Below are 24156 nucleotides of genomic sequence, written 5' to 3' on the forward strand. Positions count from 1 at the left end.
CAAAATTAGGATTATTACACAAAATATTGATTTCTGAACTCTTAAAACTTTATGAATATGAAATGAGTCATTTCTCATTTTCTGTAAATAAATGCTCTAAATGAGAATATTTTTATTTGTAATTTGGGAGAAATGTTGTCTGTAGTTTATAGAATAAAACAACAATGTTCATTTTACTCAAACATAAACCTATAAATAGCAAAATCAGAGAAACTTCTCTCTTCATTTTTTACAGAGCTGTAGGTTAAAGTGTAGAACAGGTACTCAGTTATAGAGGTGAGGAAGGAGAGGAAGTTCAGAAACAGACCTGCGATGCTTCTGATTGGTCGGTGGTGTTAAACCGGTTGCCTGGAGACGTAAATAAACAGTAAACTCTCCTCACGCTTTTGCCTAATTGATCCCCGATTCCTGCTCAGCGTCCGAACAGCCCAACAAAAGGCTTTATAAAAATATAAAATATAAAAGATCTCAGCAGGTGAGCGTCGATCTGACTCAGATCCCTCTCTCTCCACATGCAGCTGACCTTTAAACCGGCCAATAATAGAGTTCCAATAACAGAGTCTACAGACTGAACACGCCCCCACACCAACACCAGCTTTCATTCCTCTATTCCCTCTATTCCCTCTTCATTAGCTCGCTCTAAACTCCGCCGGAGCGCAGCGTGAGAAACATATGCATTACATCAGAAATATATATACCAATTTTCTTTATTAGCAGAGTAGATACACGTAGTAAAACCTGACACAACTACAGAGAAACTAAAATATAACACTCATTAAATCATATCATATTAAATTACAGCATATCTTTCCTTCTACTGCTATAAATATAATATACACATGTATACACTGTCTGGCCATTAAAAAGAGTATATTTAAGAGTATAGAGTATTTTGGGTGTATATGAGTGTGTAGAGTGTATATATGAGTACAATGGGTGTTTATGAGTATACTGGGTGTATGGAGTATATATATATATCTATATACTCCATATACTATATATGAGTATATTGGGTGCATATGAGTGTGAATGAGTATACGGGTGTATATGAGTGTATACTGTATATGAGTATACTGGGTGTATATATAATTATACTGGTTGTATGGAGTGTGTATATGAATGTATATATGAGTATTACTGGGTGTATAGGGTGCTTAGAGTGTATATGAGTATACTGGTTGTATGGAGGCGGTGTTGTATTTGCTGTAGCCGGGTCTCGGGTGACGTATAACTGGGTGTATAGAGTGTACATATGAGTATACTGGGTGTATAGAGGCAGTGCTGTATTGGGGTCTTGGGGGATATGTAACTGGGTGTATATATGAGTGTATATAGTGTGTATATAAGTGCATATATGTAGCAGGGTCTCGGGGGGATGTATAACTTGTATAGAGTGTATATATGAGTATATTGGGTGTATATGTGTGTATGTGAGTGTATGTACAGAGGCGGTGCTGTATAAATGGGTGTATATTTGAGTGTATATACAGTTGCAAGAAAAAGTATGTGAACTCTTTGGGATTATACTTGGATTTCTGCATAAATTGGTGATTAAATGTGTTCTGATCTTCATCTACATCACAACAATAGACAAACACAGTCTGCTTAAACTAAAACCAGACAAATAAAATTATATGTTTGCATGATTTTATTGAACACAACATGTTTTATATTCACAGTGAGGGGTTGCCCTGCCCTATAAAGCTGCCCTGCTCTATAAAAACACACACCAGTTTAGAGTTTGCTGTTCTTAAGAAGCTTGTTTGCTTGATGTGAATCATGCCTCACACAAAAGATAAAGCTCTCAGAAGATCTACGTTCAAGAACTTGAACTTGAAGCTGGAAATGGTTACAAAAGTATCTCTAAAAGCCTTGATGTTTATGTGTCCACGGAAATACAGACGCTCTACAAATGGAGAAAGTTCAGCACTGTTGCTGCTACTCTCTCTTGGCGTGGTAAAGTCCTGTAAAGATGACTGTAAGAGCACAGCACATGCAGAATGATCAATGAGGTGAGGAAGAATCCTAGAGTGTCAGCTAAAGACTTAGAGAAATCTCTGGAACATGCTAACATTTGTTGACAAATCTACAATAAGGAAAACATTAAACAAGAATCATAGGAGTTCATGGAAGGACACCATGGAGGAAGACACTGCTGTCCAATACAAAAACTAAAAGCTGCATGTTTGAAGTTTGCAAAAACACCTGGATGTTCCACAGCAGTACTGGCTAAATATACTGTGGACAGATGACACCAAAATTGAGTTGTTTGGAGGGAACACACACAACGCACAGCACACCATCATCAAAAGCTCATCCCAACTGTGAAACATGGTGGAGGGGGCATCATGGTTTGGGGCTGCTTTGCTTTGTTGTCTCAGGATCTGGACGGATTTTGCCATCATCTACGGAAAAATACATTCCCAAGTTTACCAAGTTTACATTTAGCAGGAAAACTTAAGCCCATCTGTCCTCCAACTGAAGCTCAACAGAGGACGGATGATGCAACAGAACAACGACCCAAAACATAGAAGTAAATCAACAACTGAACGACTTCAACAGAAGAAAATAAATAAATCCTCCTTCTGGAGAGTCCTGACCTCCTGAACCCAACTGAGATGCTGCAGCATCATGACCTCAAGAGAGAGATTCACACCAGATATCCCATAATATTATAGCTGAACTGAAACAGTTTAGTGAAGAGGAATGATCCAGAATTCCTCCTGACCGTTCTGCAGGTCTGATCTGCAGCTACAGGAAACCATTGGTTGAGGTTTTTGCTGATAAAGGAGGATCAACCAGTTATTAAACCCAAAGATTCACATACTTTTTCTTGAAACTGTATATGAGTATATTGGGTATATATGAGTGTATATGTGGATGTTGTATTTGCTGTAGGGTCTCAGGGGGGGGGGGGGGGGTGCTATGTTAGAGACTGGAGTTTTTCCTGACCTTGTGTTGTTTATCTGATCTGTTGGAGGGTTTGGTCTCTTGGTGGTTGATGACGAAATTTTCTATTCTCTTTGTTTTTCAGCCACGACTCCTCTGAAGAGCTAAAGAAGAAGAACACGGTAAGATTTACCACCACAGATCATCATCATCTTCATCATCATCCTCATCCTCTACACTCTACTTTATACATTATACACACACTGGGTCCTATTTTAGCTTTATCTATAGAGGGGGCGTTAATCATGCACTGTGCAGCTTGATTTAGGGCATGTTATCAGTGTGTTTTGCTATCATAATGATGGGAAAAGTACAGAAACACAAAGCAAGAGTCATGTAATCATGGGTGTGGTTCATTTTGGGAGTAATGTAAAATAATAAACCAATCAGAGTGTCTCTTGCTCATCATTCTCTTTAAGAGTAGATCAGGTGAGCTCTGTCTTTGGTGGATTGCTATTGTAACGGTGCAGCTACCTGGACGTGTTCAACAAACTCTTCTCAGCAGAGGAAACTGAGCTGCTGGTTGACGCTGTGAAGGAGCTCCAGCAGCTCATTTACGGGAACAGCAATGTTATTTTATTTACTATTCTGTTTATTGTTGATGTAAAAGTTGGGTTTGTGCTGCTGTGTGTTCATGTGTGTGTAATAAGTGGGGGTGTACGCTCGGCTCGGCACAGCGCCTGTGTTACCGAGATAGCGATGAACGTCTGACTGTTGGCGTCTGTCTAGGTTGTATTCAGTCAGTGGAGCTCCTGTGTTTTCTGTTACCAAGATAAACAAGATAAAACTCCAGAAATGTACCTGAACACACCTCATTTCCAGACCTTGAATTTTAATGTTTGAGAGCATCAGTTAAAGTAAAGTAGTGAAGAGGTAGAGTTACAGGTATACAGTGAATAGTGAATATTTGAGTAACGTTCTATAATCCAGATTATGAGAAGCAACAAGTACTCAACTAAATAAAGAACAAAATAAAGAAGAACTACACTAACTACAAAAACATTATAATGATGAAACTGGCACTCATCAGGGCCACCCCAGGAAAAGAAGACTTACAGAATCACTACATGATTCCCTCTGTGCTTCTGTATATTCAGGATGAATTCAGTATTTATATTGTAGATTTTTCCTGGTATTTCTGTATTTATTTCTGTAATTCTGTTGTTTATTCTGGTTCTGAAGCTCCTGGGTTGGTTTCTGGTCTCGGTTCTGGTTCAGTGGTTCGGCTCTGAGACTCTAGATTGGACATTAAGTAGAAGGACAGCAGTGTGACCTTTACCTGAGCTGTGAAGGTTCTCCCTCCAATAACACACTAAAACACCAAAAACAACAAATAAATAAAGCCCAGACTCACCGAGAGCAGCATGGAGTCCACCGCTAAACCAGAGCTGCTCTACAGACCTTTATACTCAGAGTTTATCAAGAAGAAACTAATAATTTATTTATAATTTTATTATATTTTATTTTATATAGGGACACAAATTCTGTTCACTAAAGAACAAACAGTGCAAATATTCCTGCACAGGTACAACAGGATCCCTCAACTCCAGCTGTGCCCAATAAAACTATAGAAAAACAACCGTAAATCAATATAATACTATACTGTGGTCTGAAAATCAGTATTGTCAGTATTTTAGTACTGAGTACTGTCAGTACTGGATAAATGCTGAAGAGAAGAGTTCTTCTTCTTCTTGTTCCTCAGAGAATTGTATTTTTAATCCTCTACGATCTCGTATGTTTTCATGTTCTGCATTTTACACGTTTATTTCAACATATTTACACCAAAACATTTAGTTTAGAGGATTTAGAATTTTATAAAGCTTTAAACACTGTGAAAAAGTAATTTACCGTATTTTTCACATTATAAGCTGCACTGAAAAATCGTTAAATTAATAAGGTGCTCCTTATATGTGAATTCTACCAGTCAGGTATTAAGGAGTTTCAATTTAGTTCTTCAGCACCGAGACTGGAGCAGTATTAGCATTAGCATTAGCCGCTAACCACACTAAGTGCATACCTCTTACATTGTTCAGAGGTGAGTATTATCAGATTGTAGTCTGCTGCCAGCTCCAGCTAAAACAGCAGTATTAGTTTTAGCATTAGCTCCTAACCACAGCGCTAAGCGCTAGCTCTTTCACTGTTCAGAGGTGAGTATTATCAGACTGTAGTCTGCTGCTAACCCCAGCTAGCACTGCTGAAGCAGTATTAGTATTAGCATTAGCTGCTAACCACAGCGCTAAGCGCTAGCTCTTTCACCATTCAGAGGTGAGTATTATCAGACTGTAGTCTGCTGCTAACCCCAGCTAGCACTGCTGAAGCAGTATTAGTATTAGCATTAGCTGCTAACCACAGCGCTAAGCGCTAGCTCTTTTACCATTCAGAGGGGAGTATATCGAACTGTAGCTGGTACTAACCCTGGCTAGCATTGCTGGAGCAGTATTAGTATTAGCCGCTAACCATGCTAAGTGCTAGCTCTTTCACTGTTCAGAGGTGAGTATTATCAGACTGTAGTCTGCTGCTAACTCCAGCTAACACTTCTGGAGCAATATTAGTATTAGCATTATCGGACTGTAGTCTGTGTGTTTACCGTGTTAAAACAAGCTATGTGGGACAAACTGCTAACTAATGTCTCAGACGTCCTCTGAGAAAATTACAGGCTGAATTATCTACTGTTTTTCTCTGAACTCCGTGCTCCTCCGGTAATTTTAGTCCCGTCCGGACGCACATCTCTGAGTTTCGTCTCCTCGCCTTTAATAAAATAGATATTTGTCCACTGCCGCACACCGTAATAACACTTTGGACATGCCACGGTTTCCATGGAGATCCACGTAAAAAAAAAACAACAGCGAGTGGAAATGGAGGAGCTACTGAACACTGCTGATGTCATGTGACCGAGAAAAAAGCCTAAAAACTCACTGATCCTCCTGTTTTTACAACTGCAGTCCGGATGCAGGAGTTTTATCACTAAAAAATATAAGATGCTGTTACCTGCGGTGGGAACACAGCCTCAGTAAAAACATATTTGTAAATATAATGTACGTTACGACCTTCCGTCAAACTGCACTGCAGGAAAACCAGCTCTGCAGAATCACAGCCGATCAATTCTCCTGATATCTGTGTGACAGGTTGTGTATTGATCGAGTAATTAATGCAGAACTGCTGCATATCTTATTTAATAACACGACTCCGTATATCTCCTTATCCTGATTCATAGTAACATAGTCACCATTAAACTTTATTATATTATATTATTTATCATTTATTTATACAGCATTACCCTTTCATTAAAGACTGCGCGTGATAATAAAACACTTACATTATAAACACTGACTGATTAAAACAGAGCGTGATACACAGTCTTAATAAATACTCACTGTATAAAGTGTGTGTGTGGAGGTGTGTGTTATATACAAATAGATACAGCATTACATTATACCACCTGGCTTCTACACACAATATCCACTGAGTATACGAGACACTGCAGTGATTAGCACTGATTAGCGTGGTGCTAATAGCACTAATAGGTGGTTGCTAAGGTGTTGGGTGGCAAGGTTTCGGGATGGTAAGCTGTTGCTAGGTGGTTGCTAAAGTGATGTATGCTTAGCTAATCTTAGGTGGTTTTGTAAAAGTTATAAATGCTAAGCTGTTGCTAGGTGGTTGCTAAGGTGTTGAATGGTAAGCTGTTGTTAGGTGGTTCGTAAAGGTTATGGATGGTAAATTGTTGCTAGGTGGTTCCTAAGATGTTGGATAATAAGCTTCAGCTAGGTGGTTGCTAAGGTGTTGGATGGAAAGTTGTTGCCAGGTGTTGGCTAAGGTTATGGATGGTAAGCTGTTGCTAGGTGGAAGCTAAGCTGTTGTTAGGTGGTTGCTAATGTGTTGGATAGAAATGTTTTGGATGCTAAGGTTGCTAAACCGTTGGATGCTTAGCTAATGTTAGGTAGTTCATAAAAGTTAGGGATGGTAAGCTGTTGCTAGGTGGTTGCTAAGGTGTTGGATGGTAAGCTGTTATTAGGTGGTTGCTAAGGTATTGGATAGTAGGGTTTTAGATGCTAAGCTGGTGCTATGTGTTTGCTAAGACATTGGATGCTAAGCTTTAGCTAGGTGGTTTCTGAGGTGTTGGTGGTAAGCTGTTGTTAGGTGGGTGGTAAGGTGTTGGGTGATAAGATGTTGGGTGCTTAGCTGTTATTAGGTGGTTGCTAAGGTGTTGGATGCTAAGCTGTTGCCAGGTGGTTACTAAAGTATAGAGTGGCGGTTAGGCTGTATTTCCGTGTCTCTGTTTAAGAGTGGAGGATGGCGAGTGTCCACTCCGGGGACGGGGACGGGGGACGTGGTGTGAATAGTAATGAGAGTAATATTAATACTCTTCAGTGCTGAAGGCCTATAGGGACAATTAGGGACAGATAATGGACCCTCGTCCTCAGCTTAAGTGCTGCACTGAAATATTGATTTAAATTCTGCGTATATATTTCCACCTTAACTACGGCTCCGTCACTACGGTAACATCACTCACCGTCACCGGCGACGGGGGACGAGGAGATAGAAAACAGGGGATTTCAGGAACGAGAGAAATGAGAATGTGAGAATGAGAGAGAGAGAGAGAGAGAGCGATAGTGACGGAGCGAGAGCTCGTCCGTACATCGATACTGCGAACGTTACAATTAGCACAGCAAATATACTGTGGGTTAATTACTAACTCAGTATTGACCTTTACAGCACTGATGCTGCAGACGATGCAACAACTGCAGAAACTAAGAGAGCGGTTCAGCAGGGTGCTGGTTCCATGTTGCTGTGGTGTAAGTGTTGGATGCTAAGGTGTTGCTATGGGATAAGTAGGTGTTGGATTCTGATGTGGTTGCTAAGGTGTTGCTATTGTATAGAAGTGGGTTGGTAACTCTCACGCTTTCTTTCCTGCTTTCTCTCTCTCTCATGCTGTCTCTCCCTTTCACACTTTCTCTCGCGCTGTCTGTCTCTCTCTCACACTTTCTCTCACGCTGTCTCTCCCTCTCATGCTTTCTTTCGCGCTGTCTCTCCCTTTCACACTTTTTCTCGTGCTGTCTGTCTCTCTCACACTTTCTCTCGCACTGTGTCTCCCCTCACACTTTCTCTCGCACAGTCTCTCTCTCGCATGCTTTCTCTCGCGCTGTCTCTCCCTCTCACACTTTCTCGCGTGCTCTCTCTCTCTCTCTCTCATGCTTTCTCTCACGCTGTCTCTCTCTCTATCTCATTCTTTCTCTCACGCTGTCTCTCACTCTCACACTTTCTCTCGCGCTGTCTCACTCTCACACTTTCTCTCACGCTGTCTCTCACTCTCACACTTTCTCTCGCACTGTCTCTCACTCTCACACTTTCTCTCGCACTGTCTCTCACTCTCACAAAGTGTGAGTTTAGACAGTGACTTCATGGCCCCGCCCACCTCGGCTCTGGACCGCCCACAGGTGGCGCTGAACACAGGTTGGAGCAGAGCCGACACTGTCTCGTTAACAGCGGAGGAGCTAACAGCTCTGTTTACACTGTTTACAGCTTCTGTTTACAGAGCTAGTTAGCGTTAGCTATCTTGTGGAACTAATTGTAGGTTTAAATCGGATCTCCGGTGGATTCTGCGTTTTACCGAGACCTCAAATAAACACTAGGAAAGCACAGTTTTACAAGGTACCTCACCTCGACAGAACACCGGTGAAAGTGGTGCCGTTACCTAAATGATTTACACCCAATTATAATATCTGTATAGGTTGTGAGGTGTTATCTTGTGAGTGAGGTTGATTAAACACTGGTCAGTAGATGCAGATGGATGGAACTCTAGTATGGAGTGAAGAAAGGAGTGCAGGAGGAGTGGAGTGGTGGAGGAGTGGAGAGGTAGAGGGAGGGGTTAATGGAGAAGATGAAGACAGGTGATCAATGGCGACTAATGAACGGAGTTCTGTTCCCATCATCCCCCAGTTTTCAGTCCTCCCAGACTCCCAGCGCTGTGGAGGAACTCAGGCTGAATTATGGAAATCAGACGCCTCAGGACTCCATTAAGTGCTGTAGATCCATCATACTGCAGATGATTGAGAGGAGCAGGAGCTCTGATACACCTCCCCCATGTTTCACAGCCCTGAGCAAACCTTCAGGACTCCGAGTTTCTGATTTCAGGAGTTTCACTTCTCAACATGAACAAGACCTTCCTGCTTCACATCCCTCTTCATTTCACCAACAATACCCAACTGAAGTTCTGCTAGTATGTACGATAGATAGATAGATAGATAGATAGATAGATAGAAAGCTAGATAGAAAGAAAGATAGATAGATAGATAGATAGATAGATAGATAGATAGATAGATAGATAGATAGATAGATAGATAGATAGATAGAAAGCTAGATAGATAGATAGATAGATAGATAGATAGATAGATAGATAGATAGATAGATAGATAGAAAGCTAGATAGCTAGATAGATAGATAGATAGATAGATAGATAGATAGATAGAAAGATAGATAGATAGAAAGATAGATAGATAGATAGATAGATAGATAGATAGATAGATAGATAGATAGATAGAAAGCTAGATAGAAAGAAAGATAGATAGATAGATAGATAGATAGATAGATAGATAGATAGAAAGATAGATAGATAGAAAGATAGATAGATAGATAGATAGATAGATAGATAGATAGATAGATAGATAGAAAGCTAGATAGAAAGAAAGATAGATAGATAGATAGATAGATAGATAGATAGAAAGCTAGATAGATAGATAGATAGATAGATAGATAGATAGATAGATAGATAGATAGATAGAAAGATAGATAGATAGATAGATAGATAGAAAGCTAGATAGATAGATAGATAGATAGATAGATAGATAGATAGATAGATAGATAGATAGATAGATAGAAAGCTAGATAGATAGATAGATAGATAGATAGAAAGCTAGATAGAAAGCTAGATAGATAGATAGATAGATAGATAGATAGATAGATAGATAGATAGATAGATAGATAGATAGATAGATAGATAGAAGGTAAAGATCTATCTGTAAACGGAGCAGTGCAGTAGATGTTGATAACGGTCATTAAATAATTAACAGAGCAAAGTGCAAGGTGCAATGACATTAATTATAAAAGTGACTGATGTGCCATAGAAATATAAATATATAAATCTAAATATAACATAACGGAGCTACATTTAGTCCGGTTAGACCCAGTCCCACTCACCCTTTAGCTCTACCACTGAGATGTTCTGAATATTGTTAGGATTGAGGGATTAAGGTTAAGGTTAGAGGAGGAGTTGGAGATACAAGATCCTTCAAACTGACATTTTTCAGAGGAAAACTCCAGACAGAGGACAATCAGAATCACTGACAAGATGGATGAGCACAAGTAACCAAAGAAACACACAAATTTTAAGTATTTTCCTTGTTAAAAATGATGACAATCACTTTATTACCCGAGTTTCACATAGTTTAATATTTCGTTTCAATGTTTTATGGTCTTTCTTTTTATTATAACAAGCTTAAAACAAATACTGCTAGCAGTTTGTCTGAGTAGCTAGGTAGCTAGCTAACTTTCCCATTCCACCTTAAATCTTAAATAGTGCAACAGACAGCAGAGGCTGAAGCATTTAAGGTGGAACAAATATAAGCTAATTTCAGCTCCCCATTACAGAGGAATAAAGGAATGTACAACAATAATAATTGCTGCACCATCTCCACCTTTCTGAAGACATACGATAAAAAAGTGAACTAGTTAATCAGCAGCAGTTATAACGCTATATATCTGTGTTGGGTAAATTAAGGGTTTCCCAATTCGTAAGAAGAAGAGAGTTTCACCCCTAACTCTTCTACAGTTGCAGTAAAACAAGGGGTAGGGTACAAAAAGGAAATGGGATAAGGCCTAAGTCCAGTTAGTTTCGGTTTCACACTGTAATTTAGTGACGAAGCGCATAAAAAACAACTTTACCTGTGAACATCACCTACGTGGGCGGAGTCTCACTATACTTTACACTGATTGGCTTTTAGAATGCAGTCAGTTCAGTGAGTTACCTATCGTGCCAGGTGTTGTGCTGAATTCTGATCTTCTGGTTTGACTGTGGGTTTTATAGATGCTGCACAGGTGTAGCTGGTTGGTGCTGATCATCGCTGGGGTTTCTGGGAGCTGGAGTTTTAAGACCCAACATATATATCAGTTATTTACTGATATTTACTGATTTACTATATATTATACTTATCTGTTATTAGTCTATAAAATATACATTTATCTAATGATACTTTGTGGTATAATAAGGATGAATGTGTGTAAATAAATGGTTAGGTTTGGAGAGGTAGAGAGAACTAAAAACTATTTAACACTGGTTCTTAACTAAGAAGGCTTTTGGGAAACAGGCAATAAATTGTTGTTCCTAAAGTCGTTTGTTCATTCCTAAGATCATTCATTATCTGCACTCGTTCAAAACCTGCACACGTCGAACGCTTCTCAACAGAGGAAACTGACCTGCAAAAAATCCTGTAAAAATAAAACTAGAAATGCTTTAATTAAGCAAAAAAAAAAAAAGCTGCCAATGTGATGAGCAAATTTTTCTAAGGTAAGATTTCTTAGAATAAGCTCAATCACAAAGTCTCAAAAAATGAGTGAAGTACGACGTAAATCAAGCAAAACCACATATTTTTTGGCTTAAATGTGGACACAAAAATCAGGTAGATGGAGTTAGCAGCAGGCTACAGTCTTATATACTCACCTCTAAAAGACAAAAGAGCTAGCGCTTAGTGCAGTTAGCGGCTAATGCTAATGCTGCTCCAGCAGTGCTAGCCAGGGTTAGCAGCAGACTACAGTCTGACATACTCACCTCTGAAAAGCAAAGGGGCTAGTGCTTAGCACAGTTAGTGGCTAATGCTAATGCTGCTCCAGCAGTGCTAGCCGGGTTAGCAGCAGACTACAGTCAGATATACTCACCTCTGAATGTGGAAATAGTGGTTAGCGGCTAATGCTAATGCTGCTCCAATATTGGTTCTGAAGAAACTTTACTGAAACTCTTGTATAACTCTGTACTTTACAAGAGCACTCACAATTTGTGGGAAAATTAAAGGATTTTTCTTGCGGCTTATAGTGCAATAAATATGGTAGTGTTGTAGCTCCTTTTTTACTTTTAAGAGAATTAAATTAAATTAGCTAGTTTTATCAGTCAGCACACTGTTCCCTCCTCAGGTTTCACTCAATAACGTCTTGGTTGGGATGTTGGGATTTCACTGGTCCTCCAGTTCACCCATTACTCACTGGACTGGAGCGACACGTTCAGATATATATATATATATATATATATATATATATTCACTTCACTCCAGCGAGGAGAACCCGGCGTCCCGCAGGTCCGGGAGGGAAATGGGGCGTGATGTTTGTTGGCTTTTTTATATTTTTATTTTTTGGTAAATGTTGTTTTTACTTTTGGCTCATTTACTTCAGTGAGCAGAACTAATGACTTCTGTTCTTCTTCTTCTTCTCTCAGACTGTACTAATTATACAAATAAACATATGCGCATTAGCGCGCTGGTGTTAGCATGCTGGGGTGTTAGCGTGCGGCGCGTTTACGATGCAGGACGTACAGCGGTGCGTCTGCAGATATGCAAATCAGCGTAAGTGTTTTTTTATCTCTGGTTTATTGTTGTGCGTCTGGGTCTCAGAAGAGTTCGCTCAGATATTTATTTATTTTTCAGTCATGTTTGAATAAAATACATAATAATGTTGAAACACTTCGCTTAAACTGAATTAACCGGTGAACAAATGTAAACACGGAGTTAATCACAGCAGTGTGTGCATCTCATTTACTGCATCATGATTTATAAAAACGCAAACACAGGAATGTTAGCTCATGCTAATGGGAATATTCATGAAGCTCATGCCAGCGCTCACAACGCCACTCAGTTCTCCCTGTGTCTATCAGAGTCAATAACTCAAATAGTCTTTACATAAACTTTACATAAGCATTAAAATAATAATAATTATAATAATATAATAGACTTTATTTATACAGCACCTTTCATACATAAAAATGCAGCTCAAAGTGCTTCACACAGACAGAAAGAGAGTAGTAAAAAATAGCACACAAGCATCTATCTATCTATCTATCTATCTATCTATCTATCTATCTATCTATCTATCTATCTATCTATCTATCTATCTATCGTACATACTAGCAGTTTGTCTGAATAGCTAGGTAGCTAGCTAACTTTCCCATTCTACCTTAAATCTTAAATGGTCCAACAGACAGCAGAGGCTGAAGCATTTAAGGTGTACTGGAAAAAATCAAATAAAATAAAAGCTAATCAAAGCTTGTTTTAGCTCCCAAACACAGAGGAACAAAGGATTGGGCAATCGTTTGTACATTCTATATATTAATAAAATATAATACTCAAAAACAGATGAATGAAAATTATGTTAAAAATAAAAAATACAGTCAAAACCAGACAGATAAAAATAAGATCTAATTAAAAGCTAAACAAAATAAGAATAAGATAGTAATAGGGTAAAAATAGAACAGTAATAGTATATAAATAATAAGAAGGGTCTTAATAAACGCTAGAAATTCAAAAATAAGGTCTAATTAAAAGCTGATGTAAAGAGATATGTTTTTAGCTTTTTCTTAAAAATATTTATTTATCGGTAGTGTTCCAGATTTTTGGCGAATAAAAACAGAAAGCCGCTTCTGCTCCACTCTTTTCTCTTTTTGAGTTTCATATGGGGATCTGGAGAGGAGAGGGCATCTCATCCAGGAGGTCACAAAAGTTCGATAAGTTTGTTACCTTAGCTCAGGTGTACTTCTGCAAAATATAAATATAATAAAAAAGCAAAAACAAGAGAAAGAAATCTCTAAAGGGCTTTACCTGACTAAGATGGGAGTAGCTACTCAATTTATCCACTTCTCTCACCTCTAAAAACACAACCAAATGATAACTGATCTTATGACCCATTTATATTAATAGAATTTTGATAATGGAGTGTTAAGCTTATGCTGGGATTTGAACGAATTATTTTCTTACACCTGGTGAGCAGCAGTTAGACTGTAGGGCCACCTACAGTAGATTTGATGAATTACACCATATAAAACCACAGCTCTGTGGCAGAGGTAGTCGATATGGCAATTGTAAGGACATACTACTGGAGCAAAATATATATATTAAAGATTATAATATAAAGAAAAGAAATAAAGTTTTAGATAAAGAAAAAATAAATGTTGGTCATGGTTTGTCTATTTCTTTACCACAGTAACACATCAAGACCCTGAACGGCAAACAAATAATTAAAAGTTAATGCAGTAAACAGCAAAACTAACACAAAATATACTACATTTAAGAATATCTCTATCACTAGTGATGCTCCAACACCAGCAGGGTTAAGAAGACCAGCACACGCCTCCTCCGATACATGTGAATTTAGACTCCGCCTCTTTTTTACCGGCTTTTTACAGGCCATATTAACCCTATATAACTAAACTCAGCGTTGTTTTTAATGTGTTAAGTTCTGTTTGGACACACAGTTCTGTGTTTTTAAGGCGGTATTTTGCTCCTGGTTGTTTTGTTTGGCTGCTGTTCTTTATTCCTCCTCTAAACTTCTCCACTTGTACTGCCGGCGTCCCACTGATAAGCTAATCCAGTCTGAATGGAGCTGCTGTTGATAAATTACACGCACCATTTTTTAATTCTTTGGAAAGTCTCTAATTTAACACACCTGATTCAGTTCATCAGCGTCGAGCGTCTGAATGGAGAATCAGGTGGATCTGATTACAGCTGCAATAAAACTCAGCGGGAGAATCACCAGGAGCTGAGCTAATTAAGAATCAGTTAGCGGCGCGCTAACGCTACAGATATTCACTCTGCTTTATTCTGTATCAATAAACAGATATAAAACCTTAAATCTTAATGTTTATCAAACTTTACAACTGCTTCCTCTTACTTTACTTTTTTATCATAATTAGATACATTTTAATATCAGACAAATATATAAAAAATAAATATATAACAAAAAAATTATAATTTATTTTATTAAGGGAAAAACAGTCTTTTCAAACTAATCTAGCGCTGTATAAAAAAGTGTTTTACCCCTAAATCTGATCAATCTAATAAATCTAATAACTGCAATCAATCTGTACTGATTACTGATAGTGTTGAGTCTTTCTCATCTCTGTGGAGGAATTTAGTTTCACTCTTCTTTACAGAATTATTATAATTCAGACATTGAATTTAAACTTTTTAAAAGATGTAACGGGACACACATCGTCAAAAAGTTCCACTTTTGTCTCGTCAGTCCTGTAAAGAGTATTATATACCCAAAGTTCTGGAGATCACATGAGACGGGTAATTTGGGTCGGCCGGTCACTCCTGGGAAGGTTCACCAGTGTTCCAAGTTTTCTCTCCATTAGTGAATAATAGTGAAGAGTTGGTTGTATTTTTATTACTAGTCAATAAATCCATTAATTTACCTTCATACATTTCTGAAATGCTGATTGAATTTGTTCCAAATCGTGTCTTAAGATCATCGACTGATCTCTTCTCCAGATCCATCGTATAAAACTCAAAAGAGTGGAGGAGAAGCAGCTTTCAGTTTTTATTCGCCAAAATATATATATATATATATATATATATATATATATATATATATATATATATATATATATAACAAATTTATCAAAATTTTGGGACCTCCTGGATGAGTTCTTCATGCCCTTTTGGAGTAATTTTGTTCGGTGGGCCGGTCACTCCTGGGAAGGTTCACCAGTGTTCCATGTTTTTTCTCCATTAGTGAATAATAGTGAATCACTGTGGTTCTCTGGAGTCTCAAAGCTTTAGAAATGATTTTATAACCTTTTCCAGACTGATAGATGATCAATTGCTTTGTTTTTTTCTCATCTGTTGTTGAGTTTCTTCAGATGGGGTTTAATAATAATAATGTGCTGCTTTTTAGGTGCTTTTAGGTGATTTTGGTTATGATTAGTAGTGAAATACTGGTAATGTGATTTTAATAATCTGGAGATGGATAAAGTTCCAGGCTGGTGATTTATATTATCACCAGGTTTCAGAGTCACACTGAGAACCACAACATCCTTCTTCAGAACAGCAGCATTTCTGTAAATTCATGAGGATATTCAGTCGGTCAGAGTTGCCAGATCCTTCATCTGATATCCACATCAGCCCTGACCCACCTGAGCCTGACCCTGGGGATAAAGCAGCTCTATTGATTCCCAGATTCACCTTCTTCTTCCAAACCATCCGCTGATCCATAACAGGTCCAGTTTTATTCCCTTATTTTAGGAAAATATGCTCCAGAATCCACATTTCTTCTGTCATATTTTAGTAGATGTTTTTTGTGTATCCAGCTTTGAAGTCCTGGGTTATTAAATGACTTTCTTTGTGGTTGACACTGACATATTTCTCCAGATAATAAAAATGCAATAGGAATTCACTGATATACTTTTAACTAGGGTAACACTGGGTACATTTTTGATAAAAACATGATCAATTCCATGAAGATTTACAAATTCTGGAAGCATTAACAACTGAAATGATGAGATTTTTGATCAGCTCAATGTCTTCTGGTATAATAAAATAAAAACGTCTCCTAATGTAACTGTGTTCTAACAACTGAAAGGGGAACTGACAAAATCGGAGAAAAAACACTCCATAATAAGCTGGGGATCAAAGGGTTAATTCAGGTTAAAGTAAAAAAATAACTAGTGGAAACCAAAATTGAACAAAATAAAAAATTTGGCCCAAATACTAAACCTTTTTTCTTTAAGCATTGTATACATTACAAACCCTAACTATTTTGTGTCTTCTCTAAGAAAACAACAATTCACACAATCAAAAACACTATGGACCCTATAGGTGCATTACGTTGCTCATCGCTATCTTACCCCCCACCAACAGTCTGGTTTAAACAGCAGCAGAGCTTCTGAATATATCTACACTGATGGGCGTGGTGTTCTGGAAATGAGGTGTGTTCAGGTACATTTCTGGAGTTTTATCTTGTTTATCTTGGTAACAGAAAACACAGGAGCTCCACTGACTGAATACAACCTAGACAGACGCCAACAGTCAGACGTTCATCGCTATCTCGGTAACACAGGTGCTGTGCCGAGCCGAGCGTACACCCCCACTTATTACACACACATGAACACACAGCAGCACAAACCCAACTTTTACATCAACAATAAACAGAATAGTAAATAAAATAACATTGCTGTTCCCGTAAATGAGCTGCTGGAGCTCCTTCACAGCGTCAACCAGCAGCTCAGTTTCCTCTGCTGAGAAGAGTTTGTTGAACACGTCCAGGTAGCTGCACCGTTACAATAGCAATCCACCAAAGACAGAGCTCACCTGATCTACTCTTAAAGAAAATGATGAGCAAGAGACACTCTGATTGGTTTATTTCACGTTACGCCCAAAATTAACCACATCCATGATTAATTAAGAGAATTAGAACATGACTTTTACCTTGTGTTTCGAGATGCTCAAGGTGTACTTTTCCCGTTGTTATGATAGCAAAGACACACTGATGCCCTAAATCAATGTGCTCAAAGCGCAAATGACCAGTGCGCTATAGATTACTAAAATAGGGTCATCTCTCTCTCTGTCTCTCTATCTCTCTGTCTCTCTCTCTCTGTCTCTCTATCTCTCTGTCTCTCTCTCTCTGTCTCTCTATCTCTCTGTCTCTCTCTCTCTGTCTCTCTCTCTCTGTCTCTCTCTCTTTCTCTCTCTCTCTGTCTCTCTCTCTCTCTGTCTCTCTGTCTCTCTCTCTCTCTGTCTCTCTCTCTCTCTCTCTGTCTCTCTCTCTCTCTCTCTCTCTCTCTCTCTCTCTGGGTTTAGTAAAGGAGAGCAGGGTTTTGTAGTGGAGTGGAGGATGAAGATTAATGCAGTTCTTCAGCTCTGCTGCTTCGGGGGAAGAGCCGGTATAATTAACACCACAGGGCCTGGAGGAGGGGGAGGGGTTATACCAAATAATAGAGGAAAGAAGAAAAGATTACATACTGGATTTATATATATATATATATATATATATATATAGTGTATATATATATATATATATATATATATATATATATATATATATATACGCTGATGGACGGACGCTGTTGTTCTTACATTCTTATTGCAGTAAGTCCTGCTTTTGTCTTTGTGGAGACGATTAACTCTACTCTTATCCAGAAGCCCCAGACCATCATCACACACTACCACCACCATGTTTTACATCGTTCAGTATGATTAATGATCTTTTTCTGAAATGATGTGTTAGTTTATAGTTTTACTCCAGATGTAACGGATGGACACACCTTCCAAAAAGTTCCACTTTTGTCTCGTCAGTTCTGTAAAGAATATTTACCCAAAGTTCTGGAGATCATCAGGATGTTAGATCTCCTGGATGAGTTCTTCATGCCCTTTTGGAGTAATTTAGTTCGGTCGGCCGGTCACTCCTGGGAAGGTTCACCAGTGTTCCATGTTTTTTTCTCCATTAGTGAATAATAGTGAATCACTGTGGTTCTCTGGAGTCTCAAAGCTTTAGAAATGATTTTATAACCTTTTCCAGACTGATAGATGATCAATAACTTTGTTTTTTCTCATCTGTTGTTGAGTTTCTTCAGATGGGGGGTTAATAATAATAATAATGTGCTGCTTTCTGAGATCTTTTATCTGCTTCATGTTGTCAGACAGATTCTATTCTACAGGTCTGGAATCAGTAATCAGGTTGTGCTGGGTTTATTTAACGTGCTGTATTTTAGGTTGTGTATTTAATTATTATATATGTTTATATGTAGCATAACGCCGCAGCCTCTCGATGGCGCCGTACTAATCTTCGCACTATGGAATGAGTGTGTGCTGCTCACTGATTATTTCCCTCATTTAAATGTCATTATTATCATCTCTATCACTCACGGTAGAGTCAACAGAGCGGCGTGAGCGTGACCCCCCGCCGTACGCCGTACTGTATATATATAAATAAGTGTATATAAGGTTACGGAGGAAGGGAATGAAATATGGCATTTCCATTTCAATGCAAATGAAGGGGAGAATGAACAGCGTTTGGATTTACAGGCTGATTATAATGGAGCGCTGTGTTTCTTTAACTGAACACTTTCCTATAGCAGGAGAAAATGAGTGTGCAGGGATTCTCTTCTCCACACAAATGAAAGAGTCTGTCAGCACTGCTGTCCTGCTGCAGGAGCAGCGAGACCATTCACAGGACGGGTTTATGTGTGTTATACTGTATGTTTGATACAGAGAGTACAGATTCATTCCTCCGAGAAATAAAGAAGCTCAGAGAAATGTCTAATCTCATTTAATTTGACGTTGATGGTGAGAGTTTAGTACATTTTGGTACAAATCACATTAACAATATGTCTACACTTAGTGTAATATTATGTATAAGTATCTATATCATCATCAAAGTTTCTATAACATTAAAGCCATTTCTAAAATCCATCAGACTCTACATTACCAATGTGGCTCCAATTCCAAAAATGACCTGCAAGTGTCTATATCATCATCAAATGTCTATAGAATCATCAGAGAGTCTATAACATCATCAAATAGTGTATATAAAAGGATTACTTTTCTGAGTGAATAAAAATTGCTGTTTGCTGTTGTTTTTCTATTTTCCTCTGATAAAAACACTCTTACAGTGAGGAACAGCAGCAGGAGCTCCTCAGATAAAGTGCTGTTCTCATTTCTCTACAGGCAGGACGGAGCAAGACGAGCGTATAATATCGTTTGCGATATTAAAAAATGTAATTGCGTACGACTGTTGAGTATCTGTCTGAAATCAGTAGATCGTAGTTTTGTAAAGTTGTAAACTCTACTGAACATCCATTTTTCCTGAACTCTGATTCTGATTCTGTTATTTGTGGATAAATCTGTGTTTTTATTCGATCTCGTCACAGGGGGGAAATGTGAAGTTGCTTCTCCCTGTTAGATAAATCTTCTGTTTGTATTTTATCTGGTTGGTTTTCTGGGTGAGCGAGACGTGAGGTCTGAAAATACAGATCTGAGTTCATTTATATGATGGATTACAGGAAACTGAGGGAGTAAAGGATTGAGTTTACACTGAGACGTTTTTTAACGTGCAGATACCACAGCAACCCCCAAAACAGATACCACAGCAACCTCTATACAGATCCTGAAGTGATTTCAGTGAAGCTCTTTCCTGAACAAGGAGGTTCCCCATACAGATACCACAGCAACCCACTCAGATATCACAGCAACCCCCATACAGATACTGACATGATTTTGGTCAACCTCTCTCATAAATAGGGAGGTTCCCCATAAAGATACCATAGCAACCCCCTATATACAGATACTACAGTAACCTTTATATAGATACTGTTACAGTTTAGCCCGTGTCTGTCTTCTGTTTCTCCCTCGTTTGGTCTCTTGTGCTCCTGCCCCTCTGTTTTCCTGTCAAGTGTTCCCAGCCATGTGCTTGTGTTGTTGTTTTTGTCTCCACCATAGCTCCGCCCCAGCCCTGCCCTAGCTATTAGTGTTCTCACCTGTGTCCTGTTTGTAACCTCGCCCCCTCGTCATCCCAGCCCAGGTGTTTCTCACTCCCCTCCTGTATTTAAGCCCCTCTGTTTGAATGTTCAGTGTCGAGTCTTATGACAGAAGACAGACACGGGCTAAACTGTAACAGATACCACAGCAACCCCCATATAGACACCACAGCAACCCCCATATAGACACCACAGCAACCCCTATACCGATACTGAGATGATATTGGTGGAACTCTCTCATAAATAGGGAGCTTCCCCATACAGATACCACAGCAACCCCCTCACACAGATCATGGTTAATAGGTACTGAAGTCTGATTGGTGCTCAGGGGGAGGAATGTAAAATATGGTTGTGGATTTCATGCTTTGCAGGATCAGATCTATTTTGCTGGTTTTAATGTTTTGGTTGTTTATAATAATTACTGGAATAAATAATGATTTTTATTAAGTATTTTCTTCTGGAACCTCGTGTACCATCAAATACTAATTTATACCAATTACAGAGCGTCTGTAAACAGACAGAAGTGCTTTAAACGCTGAACAAGAACCAGCCTGGACCTCAGCCCAGTATTCCATTATCTGATTTTATTCATTTATTTCACTATTTATTCATTTTTATCTTTTATTCTTTATTCCTCAGCGCTGCATTAACACACAGAGTGATTTAATCAGAACATTTAACCAGAAAATCAACCCGTTAAACTTAATCTAAAGCTTTAGTTTAGCTTCAGAGAAATATTGGCTATTTTGGCTTTGTTAATTATCTATAATATTCTGATCACTGTGTTAGATCTGGACATTTATAGATTATATAGTTCTTTGAATAATCTTTAAAGAAAACAGTCCTACTGGTTTCTACAAATAATTATATTTCAATCAATCAATTAATCAATCAATCAACCTTCATTTCCGCTACTATACCCCTCATTTTTAATGCAGCCGAGCATTTACAAAATTAAAGTTTAAATTTCTAGACAAGCAAACAATATAAGATTTAATTAAGAAGAAATTTAAAATAATTCAAAATAAAAGAATAAGCAGACAGGCTAAAATGTAGAAGCAATAAAATAAAGAGATAAATAATTAGAATAATAAAATATAAACATAATTTAAAAAATAGAGAACTAATATAACACCAAAATGATAAAAAAGGTGAAAGATGGAACTAAAATAAAAAAATAATAAGTTAAGAAAGTATACAAAAATAAAAGAACGAAATAAATGAAATAAAAAGGTAAAAGACCGAAAGTAAAACCAGTAATAAAACAAATAAAAAGGCTAAAAAGGTAAAACATAAAAATAGATAAATATTTCTCACTAAACTGTCTGAAGTTCTTTTTAAAGTTCTATTTTTATATCGAGAGCATAGATTAGTTTTATTTGGTTAAAAGTTAGATTTGAGCAGGATTGGCAGCGTGTACCTCCTGCATTACAGTATAATATTTACACAGTTTTACTCATTTTCTGCTGTTCATTTCAGCTCTTTAACTTCCTGCCTGATCAGAATGAGTATTATGGGGTTGACAGGTTTTAAAAGCTGAAACTAAGAGCTGTTCTTGTTCCTGACTGCAGTGTTTAGAGTTACTGATTATCTGTTCTACGTTTAATTCCCTTATTTTTACACTCTGAACCCCTTTTTATATCTTTTTATTTTCTGTATGTTGTACTTTGTGCACGGGGACGTTTAAAGATCTCATTCCTTCATTTTTTTATTCATTTTAAAACATCTAGTTGTGTCTCTAGTATGAATGAAGCTATATGAGCTGTTTTTAGTGGTGTTTCTATTTAGCCCTGCTTTAGTTCACTGGATTAGTGGTCTCTATAGAAAGGCAGGTTTTGGCTCTTGCTCAGGAATATTCATACAGGCAAATATATCGTCTCTGATTGGCTAACAGCACTGCAGCAGAGAACGCCTACCTGCTGCCTCCCCCCACAGTTAATTTTACAGCTCTTAAACTCAAAGGACTAAATGTTTTCAGAGATTCAGCTTTAGATATAAAGATACAGCACTGAGTGCTTGATAAAATTAACCCTTAACCTTCACTTAACGTTAATCTGACTCGAACGGCGCCGCTTTGACCGGTGTTCTGTCGAGTTGTGCTGCCTTGTCAAACTATGCTTCCCTAGTGTATATTTAAGGTCTCTGTAAAACGTGTAATCCACCGGGGATCCGATTTAAACCTACAGTTACTTACACAAGATAGCTAACGCTAACTAGCTGGTATAAACATGAGCTGTTAGCTCCTCCTTAGCTTTAGCTCCTAATGCTGTAGCCCGACTTCAGCTCTGCCTGTGGGCGGTCCCGAGACGAGGTGGGCGGGGCCATGAATACTAATTGACGGGTTGATGTAGACACGGTGCTTTTCCTGATCGTTTTTCTGAATATTTACTTTTATTAGCTGCTGCAGAGAATGAGGAAGAGGAGGAGTTTCATCATGTGCAGCATCATAAACAACTCAGAGACCCACTGTATTTCACAAACAAGATAAAAGGGGATTTTAGAGGAAGGAGACCGTCTTTAAGTTCCTCTGCTGAAGCCGGGCGTTTGAGGATATAGCTGATTGTAATTATGTGTTTAAAGCGACTGTCTTCACTCTGTATGCAGCTTTAATTGTACAGGATCTCACGTGTGACATTATTAATGTTGGTCTGAGTTAATTCTACTGCAGGTTAAATGATGCAGCCAGAGCTATTTCTTTAGCTGGGTAACCGGCGTGGTGCTGAAACCAGCAGGACTTGGAAGTTAAAACTTACCTGCTGTACAGGTGTAGATGTTTGTGATTGGATAATATTGTAATTTTGTAGTTTTGACTGTTTGAGGCTAAATATGACAATAGAAAACTTAATTACTTAATGTTTTCCAATTGATATATTACAGATACATTTAGGTTTTGAATTCTTTTTTCCAATTTTTAAGTTTTTAATTTCTGCTTCTCACAATCAGATATACAGCAGAAAAAAAAAGATTTTTATTCAGTGTTCTGATTTTACATTTTTTTCATTTTGTAATAAAAACCTGATGATATAAAAAAAAGTCTGAAAATATAGTATAATGTATTTTTTCCCTGGACTTCAGATTCTGATGGGGCAGAAAAGAAAAGTTTTATACCCAATTTTCTATTTAGCCTCATATGGTCAGAAAATTAAACTGATAAACGTTACACTGACCATGTAATTAGACCTGAGCTATTACTGTAGCTATTCATGAGTTTTCAGACTCTGCCAATCAGCATTCAGACGTTTGTCACTGTCCAAAATACTAAATAAAATAATACCGCTGTTCCTGTAAATGAGCTGCTTTAGTGTTTACTAAAAAATATTTAGTTGAGAGAAGATGGAAAATCAATCAGTACAACACAAAGCAGTACAACAGTTTAGAAGAAAGTCATCACTGGTGTACTAAATAACAGATGTCACACAGGTAAACCAAATGAAAATAAAAGTTAAAAAGGTTGATGTTTTGTCAAATATTTGTATTTTATTGTATTTTGTTTGTGTCTGGATGTTGCCTGGATATTTAATCTGCATCTATACCAGAACTTGTGTCTATTTTGCCCTTCTATAAGCCTTAAACATACATTAAATTAGCTGCTTCAGTCTTTAGTGTTGATAGAAAATCAATCAGTACAACACAACAAAGCAGAACAACAGTTTAGAAGAAAGTCGTCACTGGTGTACTAAGTAACAGATGTCGCACAGGTA

At 38.0% G+C, this 24156-nt stretch overlaps 2 protein-coding genes across 2 annotated transcripts in view; both read left to right on the top strand.

Moving 5' to 3' along the window:
* cd276 (CD276 molecule) overlaps nt 1-24156 on the top strand; it is a 95622-nt gene that overhangs the window by 63943 nt on the left and 7523 nt on the right. The window contains exon 7 of the mRNA XM_049483447.1: nt 3035-3071. Within this exon, the coding sequence (XP_049339404.1) occupies nt 3035-3057 (23 nt within the window). The 3' untranslated portion in view covers nt 3058-3071. The remainder of the gene's footprint in view (nt 1-3034; nt 3072-24156) is intronic.
* The window catches only part of LOC125804556 (uncharacterized), a 444972-nt gene that overhangs the window by 56721 nt on the left and 364095 nt on the right, over nt 1-24156 (top strand). The gene's annotated exons all lie outside the window — the stretch shown is intronic.

This window comes from Astyanax mexicanus, chromosome 9, assembly GCF_023375975.1.
Source record: "Astyanax mexicanus isolate ESR-SI-001 chromosome 9, AstMex3_surface, whole genome shotgun sequence".
NCBI classification, from domain to species: domain Eukaryota; kingdom Metazoa; phylum Chordata; class Actinopteri; order Characiformes; family Acestrorhamphidae; genus Astyanax; species Astyanax mexicanus.